Source organism: Pagrus pagrus (assembly GCF_965226575.1).
Source record: "Pagrus pagrus genome assembly, chromosome: 7".
Classification (NCBI taxonomy): Eukaryota; Metazoa; Chordata; class Actinopteri; order Spariformes; family Sparidae; genus Pagrus; species Pagrus pagrus.
Genome location: NC_140191.1, coordinates 22,171,008 through 22,183,945, shown reverse-complemented (window position 1 = coordinate 22,183,945; position 12,938 = coordinate 22,171,008). Strand labels below are relative to the sequence as shown.

General features: G+C 41.4%; 1 protein-coding gene across 1 annotated transcript in view; it reads left to right on the top strand.

Annotated features, from left to right (window-relative positions):
- LOC311260371 (RNA-binding motif, single-stranded-interacting protein 3-like) overlaps positions 1-12,938 on the top strand; it is a 133,690-nt gene that overhangs the window by 80,549 nt on the left and 40,203 nt on the right. Inside the window, exons 5-6 of the mRNA XM_084358111.1 lie at positions 11,320-11,477; positions 12,455-12,534. Of these exons, the coding sequence (XP_084214237.1) occupies positions 11,320-11,477; positions 12,455-12,534 (238 nt within the window). The remainder of the gene's footprint in view (positions 1-11,319; positions 11,478-12,454; positions 12,535-12,938) is intronic.

The window sequence follows — 12,938 nt, the reverse complement described above, 5'->3', positions numbered from 1 at the left end:
AGATGTATTATTTTTTGTTAAAATGATTGTCTAGAAAAAAATGTTATCAATATGACCTTTAACTAACCAGTATGACAACTAACAACTATACGCTGCAGTTACATTGGACAAATTAATCTGTTTATCATCCCCTTCTCTTCCACACTTCCTCTTCTTATCTATTTATCTTCCATTCATCCAGGCTTCTCTTCCTCATCCCTTGCTCCTTCCTTGATTATCTCAACCCAATGTGACACCTCTGTTTATAGTTGTGTGTGTGTGTGTGTGTGTGTGTGTGTGTGTGTGTGTGTGTGTGTGTGTGTGTGTGTGTGTGTGTGTGTGTGTGTGATTTAATGTATGTATGTTTGTATGCATGTGTAGCTGCCATCATTAATGAGTCCCTCTGAACTGCCATGAAACAGGCTTCACTGTGATGATGCAGCTTCAAATGCAGACACGCACACACATGCACATGTATGCACACACACACACACACACACACACACACACACACACACACACACACACACACACACACACACACACACACACACACACACACCTCAACCTCTCTGAAAAGTGTCAACAGGGTGTATACATGCAGAGTCAGAGACAACTCCCCTCCTTGGTTCCAGACTCCATTAATCATTTAGAGCGAGGATTTCCCTGAAGCCTGCTCTCTCCTCAGGCAGACACTACGACATCGGGCTGACAAGGCCTCGAATGACACTGAGACACATTTATCAGACATACAAGAGATTTGTTTCAAAATCTCTCCGTTTTTATGAACATCCAAGGCTACTTAATGATTTCTCCATTGGGGTTAATAATGCACAAATTGGATCTGTGGGATGGGAAGCACAATTATCATCCTCTGAGACAGGAAGCCTGTGTTGTTGTTATATTCTGGAAAGCCTTTCAGTCTGCCCCATCTGAACTCTGGAGTTCTTGATCCTGTTATATTTCATTTTTGTGAGCGTTTAGAGCACATGACATTCTGATCTACCAGAGCTCTGCCACTAGAATGTTCAAAAAGAATTATTCAAAGGAGAAGAAGAAGAAATTCAAACACAGAATTTTTATATTTTCAATATTAATGAGGTACTTACACAAACTCAGAAATACTTATTTTTCCATAACTGAATGAAGAATTTGGTCCGCCAAATACAAACAAAGTAGACCAGTATGACACTGTGTTGTCCTTTAAGGTCAGTTTGTTTATTCATTTTATTCAGTCATAAAAACCAAGAGTTTGTTTAATTAGTTTGTTTAGGCATAAAAAAAAATCAGTCAATGAAGCTCTGTCTTTTCTGTTAAAAAAAATCTTCCCCAAAACTACATAGTGCACCTTTAAAACAAATAAATGTTCCAGTCCAGGTTATTTCACGTATGCTTTGTCTCTGATCAATTGTTTATAAATCCGTCCACCTCATCATTTTAAGGAGGTTGGTCTTTGTTTAATGGGTAAGAATTTGATTAGAAGCAAACAGAATGAGTGAAAATGATGGGAAAATATGGGCCAGGTCAAAATTAACAATAATTATTCATTTAATAAAAACACACACAAAAAAGACCTGGGAGGTTGTTTTTTTTGTAAATTCATCAACGTGCTTTTCTCTGCCAGGCTGTTTACTGGGAATTCTTGACTTGGAGAAGGAATGGAAATTTCGCCTGAGCTTTTATTGACCTTTTAACAAATGCATGCATTCATGAGCGCGCACACACACACACACGCATGCACACTTGATGTTTATTCTGCTCACACACAGAAACACACACCGCATCCAAACGAGCACACGCTAACTCACACTACATACATGCGCACTTTGAGTGGCAGGTGCATGAAAGAAAAATAAATAGTTGACTGCGTGTGTGTGTGTGCGTGTGTGTGTTTGTGTGTGTAGGCCTGTATCCGGGATCATCCGTCTACATTCCAGGTAATTAGACTGGCCAACAGCTGAGTCTCATTAGCCTTGATTAGAGCATTCAGTACTACAGAAGAGGAGAAAGAGAAAAGAAGTAGAGCAGGAGAGGGAGGAATGTGCACGCATTGTACACACTGAGTATGTTTTCAGGCTCCTATGTGTAGGTGTTTGTGTGTAAAATCCTTGTTAAAGCAGTGCCTTGACATGGTTTGTTGCCTTAGGATAGTTTAATCCAAGGAACTCATTTTGCGTCGACGTACATAAGCATATGTTTTATATTTTGTGGCATAATTCCTCAGAAATGTATTTCTTTTAATTGGCTTCCCACCGTGGAAGTTCAGACCTTCTGCCAGCCGGCCAAAGTTGTAATCTAAAACCCAAAATGGATCACAGGCCTGTGTCTGATGGATCCCCACAAAAACATCATCATGGGAACGGCATATTTTTTCAATGAGTCTAAATGCCACATTTGGGTTTTTGGCTGAAGAAGTTCAAGGCCGAGCCGTATAGGAGTAACAACAACCACAGAACCATAGGAAATGACACCGCTTCTACTCAGCTGTTAGGAATCAAGATGCGCCCGTAAGATGTGTTTGTGTGGTCAGGCTGAAGCATAAACGGCTACATCAACAACAAAAAACAGCACGACATTACAATCAGGCCTGGTTTTTGTTTGTCTATGCATCTGTCCATCTATAGTTTTCTTTAAATCACACCCATGGGAAGCTGATCGCCTCATGAGGCATTTCGATCTGCATTCAGCCCAGGAAATGTTTATTTAATCCACCCAGGATATTTTTCTATCTCTCTGTATGTCAACCTCCACCCTTTCTCCCTCCATCTCTGCCTCTCCCTCTCTTCTATCTCTGTCCGACCTTCCCTGATGGTTTCAGTGTCTCAGGATTGGGTGATTGATTCTAGCTCTGGATGGCTGGCAGACAAGCAGCCTGCACACTGGTGTGCAGCAGGGACTGCACTCTGCTCTGACTCTGTGATGAATTACCAGCCTTTTAATGCACACAGTAGAGACAGTGTTAGTGGGGAAAAAAGAGAAAGATGGTATGAGAAGAGAGGAGGTCAGGTTAAAATCGCCATAAAAAAAAAAGAAAGGACAGTAAATAGCAGTGCAAAAGCAAAAAAATAAAAAAAAGATTGAGAGCTGAATAGGAGAAGTAAACTTGAAATAAATGGGTGACTAGTGTGACTTGAGAACTCTGTGTGTGTGTCGTCTGCAGAAAGACCTCTCTTATTGCTTTAAATGAGTCATGCGGAGTGTGAAGACGCAGGCCAGAGGGAGGAAAAACGTTCTGCCCGTCACAAAATTGAATTAAACATTGAAACATAGTCGGTCTCTCACTTAGTCGAGTGTGATGCCATTTCTTTGAAAAGTCAGGGTTTCTTCGCCACTTCACAGCCACTCGAGAACCACGGAGTGGAAAACAGTTTTCGACTTCTGAATATTTTTATAAGTATGCCTCCACTTGAAAGGCCTCCAACCACAGTTTTAATGATGCTTGAGTGTTAGTTCAATCCTGTAAGATTTAGCAAAGCTCAATGACCTTTGTAGCCAATTAACCACAGCAAAAACCTGGTGAAGAATTGACTAAGTGCGCGGATCATTTGAAGTTTTTTTCTTTTTCTGCTTGAAAAGTTATTTAGTTATTTCCTTGAAGTCAAAGGGATGTGACAACAGTTGTGAAGTCCTTGGCCAGGATACATTTGACACACAATTATACAGAAGCAATAACCAGCTGTGGATCTGCTTGTGCTGAATACGTATATAAATCCACAAATTCGGAGATCTCTTAAGTTGGAAAAACACTTAAATTACAATGGCTTTTAGATGGTTGACTTTGACCATGTTTAAATATTTCCATTTTTTATAATGCACTCACATGTAGGTAGATAAACCCAACAAGAAAAGTAATTCATCCATGCAGCAGACAGGAAATACACTGTGGATACAAGTTACAGCAACATCTTAAAAATCATTTGATTTGACTCATGGGTGTTTAGACCTGTATAACTGAAAGCACATACCTCATATGTTGGGATGGGAATCGAGAACCAGAACCTTTTGCCCCATTCGCTCATCTTCCAAGCAGTCCGGTTTAGTTCAATTTGGTTTGTTACACTTTGGCACGTTTATTTATGCGTTTCCATTGTCAAAAGCTGTGGATGGTACCAAAACAACCGTTCTGTACCGTCCTGTTTTTTCGTCACCCCTCTTTTGACGCACCTAGCACACTGATCCGATACTGAATGGTGAAGTTAAAAAACTGCAGACAACTGATTGGTCAGTCGGAATAGCCAGTTTGTTTCCTTGTCGTAATAAACAACTATAGGTGTCCAAATTGTTCTATCCAAAGTGTTTCATCCATCAAGTCTGAGCTTATCAATTCCTTTTATTGATGCCTGCATGTTTTTCTGAGTTACGCTTCGAGTCAATAATGTCGAGCTCATGCATCTACGCTGCTGTAAATTTGGAACAGTAAGGAGTCATGGGGAGAGGGAAAATGGTCCAAGGAGAGGCTTCGATTCACAAAGAAAGATGACAGCAACATGCTGAAACATTTTTCCATGCAACATGGACTTGCAACAAGGGATGCAATGTATTTAACGCTCTACAAATGTGTGCCGCCGCTTTCCAACTGAGCAGCACGTCTGTTACCAAGCGTAAATATGTTATAACATTAGTGTCATGCTGGCAGGTTTTTTCTTTGACTCAGAAACCCTTACATGAAAACGAATGTTATATAAATATTCTCTCATTTCTCTACAACTACTTGTCAGTCTACAGCCAGCTCAGAAAAGTGATTAGGAATCAATAAGGGAATCTACAAAGAATCAAACTGATGAGCAGAATCAGTAATGGCATTCTTATCAATAAAATCGTATTGATTTCCATCCCTGATAATATGTATAACTAACTAATGCCCTAGATGTCTGTTTTCGTGCTACACAAGAGCAGAAACATGCACATTAGAGGCAGCAGCAGCAGCAGTAGCCGAACAGCATGCCTACAGTAATCTGAACTGACCAGAGACTAAATGATGAGGTAATCAGTATCCAGTGTTGATTTCACTGAGCCTCGAGTCATCATGAAGATGGAGAAAAGTGTATATCTCCATGGCTAATGAAACCCTGGGGATTTCAGGGTTTAGGGTTCATAAAGTATTTATGGTATGTTCATTAAGTATTGATTAAGCCGTTAGAGAGCGTTTAGACACCCAGACAATCATTATGAAAGATTAGAACTTGGCTTGAGGAAGAGGAAGATGGAGGAAGGCAGAAATGCAGAGAGAGAAAGAGAGCTTGCGGTGACGGATGGATGGAAATAAAGGAGAAAAGAGATGAGGGCTGTGCGAGGAGGGAAATGTAAGACAAAGAGGAGGGGAAAGAGCAAGGAGGAGCGGGGGAAAATTCTGCTCTTTAAATATTAATTAGGCATTCAGATAGAATTTTAGACAGCAAAGCTACCATTATAGGAGATTAGGTTTTAATCTGAGGAACAGGAGGAGTGAATAGCAAGTAGGGAAAAGAGGAAAGGACAGGAGGAGGAGGAGGGTGAGCATGAGAAAGGGGGAAGTTAAGGACAGAGAGGAGGTGGGCTGAAGGAGGGCGAACGAGAGGGAAGAATAGATGGATTAAAAGAGGAAATGAGCAGGATTACGTGTAAGACAAGTTTGAAAGGTAAGAGGAAGGAGTCAACACATAATGAATAGAAAGTCTCATTTCCCTAATCATATACTGCTCCTTTATGAAAGTGCTCTGCTAGTTGTTTTTAAGGCATTTCTTGGCCTAAGTCTTCACTTATTTTTTCCACATCTTTCCATTTTCAATACCTCCCTGTGCAGGGCTGTGGGAGGCTGTGGCGTGTCAATTCTGCTGTGAAGTGTTGCTATTTGCAAAGAAATGTGACATTCAAGTACCGTCTCACCTCATATCCATCCATCTCGCGTACATAGACCCAGCCGGTGTTTTTCACAGGTATTTAACCGTTGCTCTGCCCTCTCTTTACCCTCTAGCTCTTCAGCAGGTGCTGTTGCATTGCGGGGTAACCAGGAAGTAGCATGATAAGAGGTGCAGACCTGCTATAATGATGCAGCAATGAGGTTTAATGGGGCTGAAAATGCAGGCTGACTGGCTGGCAGGCAGGCTGCACAGTCAGGGAGAGGCACAGTTGGCGTGAAGCTGTTTCCAGCTCATGACAGATGTTACGGAGAGAGCGAGAGGGAAAGAGAGAGGGAGAGAGAGGGGACAGAGATAGAGAGAGAGAGGGGGAGAGAGAGAGAGAGGAGAGAGAGAGAGAGGTGAGTCATTTGCAACACGCAGAGTGAGAGATCACCAAGAGTCACTTTGTGCGAACGGCAACTTTGAGCAAAGTCAAGCAGAGTTCATTCACATATGGGTGCTCCAAAGCACTTTACTTCATATCCCAGAAGTACTTGTGCAAATAAATGGTTTTACAGCCAACTGTGTCTGGAGATGGTGTAGTGAAGTGTAATGTGATTTCAATAACCCACCACGATGCCCCTGTTGATTTTGTACCCATCTCGCTCTTGATTTCCCTGGATTAAGACAATATAAATGATACAAAGAAAACTGAGGGTTTCCAGGCAGGCACAGACATGCATTATAATGAGCAACCGGAGGAGTGGAGGCGAGGTTAAGGCTTCCCTCTTGCTCCCGCAAATCTGCATTCATTCCCCTCGTTACAGCAACTGCAAACTGTACGGAAAATATGTACAGGAACAAAACAGCTGACCCACTTTTCGCTCGAACTGGGAAAACCACTGTGAGATTTTGTTTAAGACATATTGCCTTTGGATGAAATTTGCTTGTAACCACATTGACCACATGGATAGGAAATCTTCTGTTTTACCATTTAATCTTTTTATGGCTTGCAGACAGGGAGAAGAGGCTTCTGTCAGCGTTGCCTCCTCACACAGGCAGAGGAAATTCTGCTCCGCACAGAGTAACTGTACAAAAGTGAAATCCTTTGTGTCTAGATGTGCATGTTATTGTTATTAACAAAGTCCACAGCCACAGTAAGAGTTTAAAGCAGAGCAGAGCATAGCCTCAGGTGTGCTCCGGAGCTAATTTGCTTGAATGACATGAACTCAGAGACTTGTAACTTTAAACAGTGTGACATGGCGATGGATGTGTCTGAGTTTCTCCAGTGATTACTACACTGAATTCTTGTTGCTTGCATGTGAAGTAGTACCTTTATTAGCTCCAGCCTTATTAGCTTTAGACAGTGTTTCACTGCTCAGCCTTCTCTCGGGTATTCACAATTTTGCAAGCCTTAAAGGTTTCTCTCAGCAACTGTGTATATACATTCCTGTTTGTCAACCTAGGCCTTATTAAGATGTTGTTTCCCATTATTTCTTATTATGCATAGCACAATCCCTCTGAATCTAACCACTGTGCTGCAGTTTGTCAGTGGGTATAAACACGGTCCCTTGAGGCAATTGTTTGCCTCTTGATTTCATAAACAAAAAACTCACAGTATATTCAGGTATCCCTGTATGGTTAGATTTTAATGAGAGGCTCACATAACCTGCTTTCAATCAATCAACAAGTAAAGTTGGTAAACTTCAACACATATCCTCACTCTGTTTGACAGAATCGTTTGTGAATTTATCAGAAGAAAATGTAGACATATTTAATTACATTAATTACTAGTGTTTGAAGGCTTCAATGATTTCCCCTTAAGTCTTGTGAGAAGCTGCAGCACGGTGGTGAAACAGTGGTTTCTCAACTTTAAAGCTGTTAATGTGGTGGTGCTATTTGCAGTAATTAAAGGATAGGTTTGCAGTTTTTCACAGCTGTTTTAAAGAAGACATTATGGTCATTTTCAGTGTTGCAGCACTGTATTCCCCCTCTGTCTGTTTTAGCTCCTGTCACTTTAAGGCCCCCAGTCTCCTCTGATTGGTCAGCTCACACACGTCTGACCCAGCGCTAACAACAACTAGAGCAGCTGTGTTAAAATCAATTCTTACATGTCAAACTAGCCGCAGGGCATTAATTATGCGAGTGTGTGACATGGTGACACAGTGTGGCGTCACAAAGTCGCAGAATTGAAGGCGAGCCGACTGATGAGGCATTTCAGGAGCAGCATTTCTGTAGGAGAGAGGAGCTTCTGTTGGAGTAGACGTTCTTAACTTTCAAGATCTTTAACACGCACAAGACCCTTTATCAAACACTGAGAAAGGGAAGTAATGAAAAAGCATAAAGGGTCTCCTTTAAAAAAATACTAAGGTGCCATTATGATCATGGTAATAGGTTTTTCTTGCCATAATCCTTCCCCCTGTTCAAACTGGCAGTTAAAATTAATATAAAACAATAATATAATTATATGATCTGTGTTAAAAAGCAGTGAAACTATGGTTTACTCTGGTCCGTGGCAAATAAAAGGGCTTGATGATGTCAGTGATGTAACTCTTTAAGGAAGATGACTCTAAGATCACTGACAGGTTCCACAGCTGGTGCCAGTGACTCCACGCCTTTGATGTTGCTGCTTTCGGCCCTCACTGCTTGAATAAATACAGGCACACACACAAGCATGCCCTGCAAATGTAAAAGATCACATTCAAAGCCAGTTGCCCTGCGTGGGAAGACAACTGTGCCAATCTGTGTATTGGACACTCTGCCAAAGGAAAATCCCTGCTGACGAAGAGAGCGATTCAGACTCAGAATAGAAAGGTAAAATATTTCAGACTTCTTCGCCGGAGCTGTTCTATTCTGAGTCACTGATTACATAGATGGCTTCGGTCATCGTCAACAGATTTGGAACTCCCTCTCTTGAAATCGAACAGCTCTGGTGCGTGCAAAAGAAAATCCTCCATGGATAAAGGAAATATTTATGCTCCAGATGAGCCGCACAGGGCAGCTTTTTTGTTGTATTCACCAAACAACAAACACACACAAATATTCTTATTTGCCCTAGTCCTTAAATACAATTTTTGATGACTTCTTACCAGTATACCATATACCACATACCATATGCACTTCCATGACAATGGTGGAATCAAAAGTAAGAACAGCGTCTCATTCCAGCACTGCACAGGATTCAGTGTTTGTTTATTACTATCAGATGAGGGGAATATTAGCCTAGCTGCCTCAATCTGCAAACAAATAACCTCACTTTCCTTCCCATGAAGTTCTGTGGAAAATAGATGGATCCAAATGCTACGCAAAAAAAAATGCAAGGTTACGAAGAATAAAAAAGAGCAACAAAGTCCAAGCAGGGAGGAGGCTGGATCAGTCGAAGATGGATGGATCAAACAAACAAAAGTTAGTTAATGGAGAAAACATATCTTACTTAAAGGTGCAATATGTAAGAATCTCCCAGCAGTCCAAAAGCTCCAGTGGTAACAGTGCAAACATCACCGCTCTCTTGGTAGTCTGGCTAGCTGCACAGCTAACTGAGCTAACAAGATAACAGTGGCTACTACTACTCTACAGTTAGCAGCATTTAGCAGTTATTCTGGTGACATGCTGCCCCTATATGTTGGGAGTATGAATTCAAGGTGGGCAATCTTTTTTAAGTTATGAATACTACTCACCAAGTAGTTTTATTGCCTAAACCTTACCAACATTATATGTACATTTTTTTTGTTACAATGACAACCGAAGGTCACCTTACTATGAATCTGCTCTCTCTCTCTGAAGTTCACGGGAAGGACTGGCATATTGCCTGCCCGCTAAACGTACGCAGCTATGTATGAATATGTAAAGTCATGTTATCTGTACGCAGATTAGTGAGACCGGGTTGGAAATGAGAAGCTTTCTGATAAAATGTATCAGAGACTTTTCAGGCACTTCTGGGCACTGATCATTATTCAAGATTTGCAAAGTTATAACCGAGGCCAGAATTAATACTACGCATCATTACGACATAGTGGATAGTTTTAGCAAATGAAGCCATAAACTCTCGTGAAGCAATGAAATCACATCACAGGACCATTCAGCTTTTAAATAGGCATTCTGGAGAGCTAAATATCCAAATTATGTTTTGAAATCGTGTAGTTATGATTAATACAACATGTGTGTATAACAACCCTATTTATTTCTCTGTCACTCTTTCTTTTTGTCTGGCTCAATTGCAAAATAGAGCATCCTCCATCAAACGCTCTCCTGCATCTATCCCTCTTTAATTGCCAACACACACACACAGGCTTTGGTCTCCTGCCGAGGATCATTTCAGTGGAGTGCTGCTAAACAGAATGAAAATAATTGAAATATACTAGTCTAACTAACTGAGAGGCACATTAGAGGGAAGTTTCTCCCATTCCCCTGAAAAAATGTAATGCAACTCGGTTAACATCTATGAATCCTGAGGGGGTTTCCTTATTGCTTCAGGGGTTCTGAGCGTGAAGCCGGTGCACAGCCTTTTCAATGGAATGTTTATTCCTCTTTTGAGGAGAGTTTGCCACTCCACTTAAATTCTTGAGTTATTTTGCAGTGGGATATTCAGTCATAAATATGGAGATAAAAGAAGTGGAGTGGCACTGCCTTAACCTTTAATGTATTTTATTGCTGCAAAAACAGCTTTTAGTAGAGCTTTATAGTGAACTCTTTCATTTCTGTCTTTTCATTTTCAGCATTTTGAACACTTAAAAGGAAAAAGCAGTTCTCCTTAGCACAAGATAACTCTCATTCATGTCTAGATATATCCTGTTGAAGAGAGGATAAGTCCAGCATCTGACCTGCTCACCAGTACAGTCCATTTCTAAGCATGTGAACTGTTGATCTTTTTAGTTGTGTGTGGTTTGAATAAATAAATGGTTTCCATATTACTTAAGACATTTGCCTTCAGGAAAACATGCGTTATTGTGAAACCTGTTAACCACTTGTTTCAGAGAGGTTTTTCCAATCAGTGCTCAAATCTCTAAGACCAAAATGAAACATGCAGTTTCTCCTTTCTGGCTGCCGTTTAGACTTTTTGTCTCTAACTTTTTATCTTGGATATTTCACTTACTCACAACTTTATGATGCATGTGTCTCTATGAAATTACGCTTCAGTGATTTGGGGTTTTAAAGATATTAAATGGCAGACTCTATACAGCTTAGAGCTGCACGCTGTTTCTTAGGTGTCCATAAGTTTGGTCCCTCTTAGGCTGTTTAGGGTGATATGTGTTGGATTCCTGCATTCCAGATTTTTCTTTGGGGTACATTGCACAATTCTCAATGGGCTCAAAGACTTGTGTTATTTTTGAGGAAGCTGAGTTACAAGTATTGTATAGCAATAATTTATCTTATAACATGAGCACAATTAGAGGACTTAGAGTTACTTGCTAGATTTGTAGAAAAATTCCCAAATTACAGACATATATTCAAATCAAGTATACGTATTGCACCATCAATCAGTTAATCAATCCGTGTGTTTTGCTGCTATCCCTCCCAACAGCAACAGGAGCAGGACCCCACCAACCTTTACATCTCCAACCTGCCGCTGTCCATGGATGAGCAGGAGCTGGAGAACATGCTGAAGCCCTTCGGTCATGTCATTTCCACACGGATACTGAGGGACGCCAATGGCCTGAGCAGAGGAGTTGGCTTTGCTAGGTATGTCAGTCACTCCCAACTTTATTTGAATGTAGACCTTTGCTTTACAAAATACAGTTAATTATCAGACCAATTAATACAGATGTGTAATTATCACACGACTGTATGGTACCGATTTTTTTTTTTTAAATGCTAGAGGCAAAATGACTCCCTGCATTTACAACCAAAGGACTTCTAGCTCCAGTGGTACAGCTCCATATTCCTTTACCCTTGGCCCCTTAACCCTCCTGTGTGTGTGTGTGTGTGTGTGTGTGTGTGTGTGTGTGTGTGTGTGTGTGTGTGTGTGTGTGTGTGTGTGTGTGTGTGTGTGTGTGTGTGTGTGTGTGCGTGTGGTCTTCTCCGTTACACCATGGAGTGTGCCATTGATTAGAATGCAGTCAGAGCTCCATTCCGGGTCACTGGCTATGCGAAGAAAACCCGAGACACACAGAGAGATATGCATGTGCTCACATACCCCACACAAACACACACACACACACACACACACACACACACATACACACAGTCTCTCTCTCTCTCTCTCTCCCCGTCACCATTTTTCTCTCCCACACACACACTGGCTTTTGCTTGCCAAGCAGGCAATTAGTCATTGAGCTGTGATTGGGTGAGCAGAGCTGAATAGGGGCAGACAAAGAGGACATGACACACAACAGATCAGACTGAATGGAGCTTTTAAACCGGGACAAAGGAGAGGAAACCCCATAGAAAACACACACACAAACACACACACATGCGCACGTACACCTACCTAAGGCATTTTGCTCAGGGAAACGTAGACAAACAAGCACAGATGCATAAACAGACAGGTGTTTAACGCACTTACTGTATTGTTGTTCACATTTGCACACACAAATCCACATACAGCACATTCACATTAAAAAGAGCCACAGTACCTTCTGTGCATACTGAGTGGTAACATAAGGAGCCCATTGTCCTCAAGTAACTGTATCGGTATCTTTCTTGTCTGTCTCTGTCAGGATGGAGTCGACGGAGAAGTGCGACGTGGTGATTCAAAATTTCAACGGGAAGTTCTTGAAAACCCCTCCAGGCATGACAGGTAGGTGTCTGTCACCAAGACAGTTGCTTTACAGTGGCTAAGCTTGTGCTTTTCTGTAGCGAGAACAAGGAGTTTCTCTATGGGCCGGGGGCTCACGAAGAAACTAGATGGATGGATCTTATTCTCAACCTTCCTATACACGCCCGCACTCAGATTATATTGACTTGAACTCTGTTTGCAGACAACTTTTGAAAGTGCTTCCAAAAAGTTCAGTGGTTTGTATGTCAGCTTTTGTGTCTCAAGGCCAGTATGCAATCTGCAATTTGGGGCTGTCCCAGACTCAAGATGACCAATGTGAAAGAAACAGGGCAATATCTTTGGCCATGGCTTCAAACGGCGGTCCTATGTCGCACTGTTAGAGAAGTTCAATGATAGCTGTTATGGTATTGCGACCAAAGATAGCA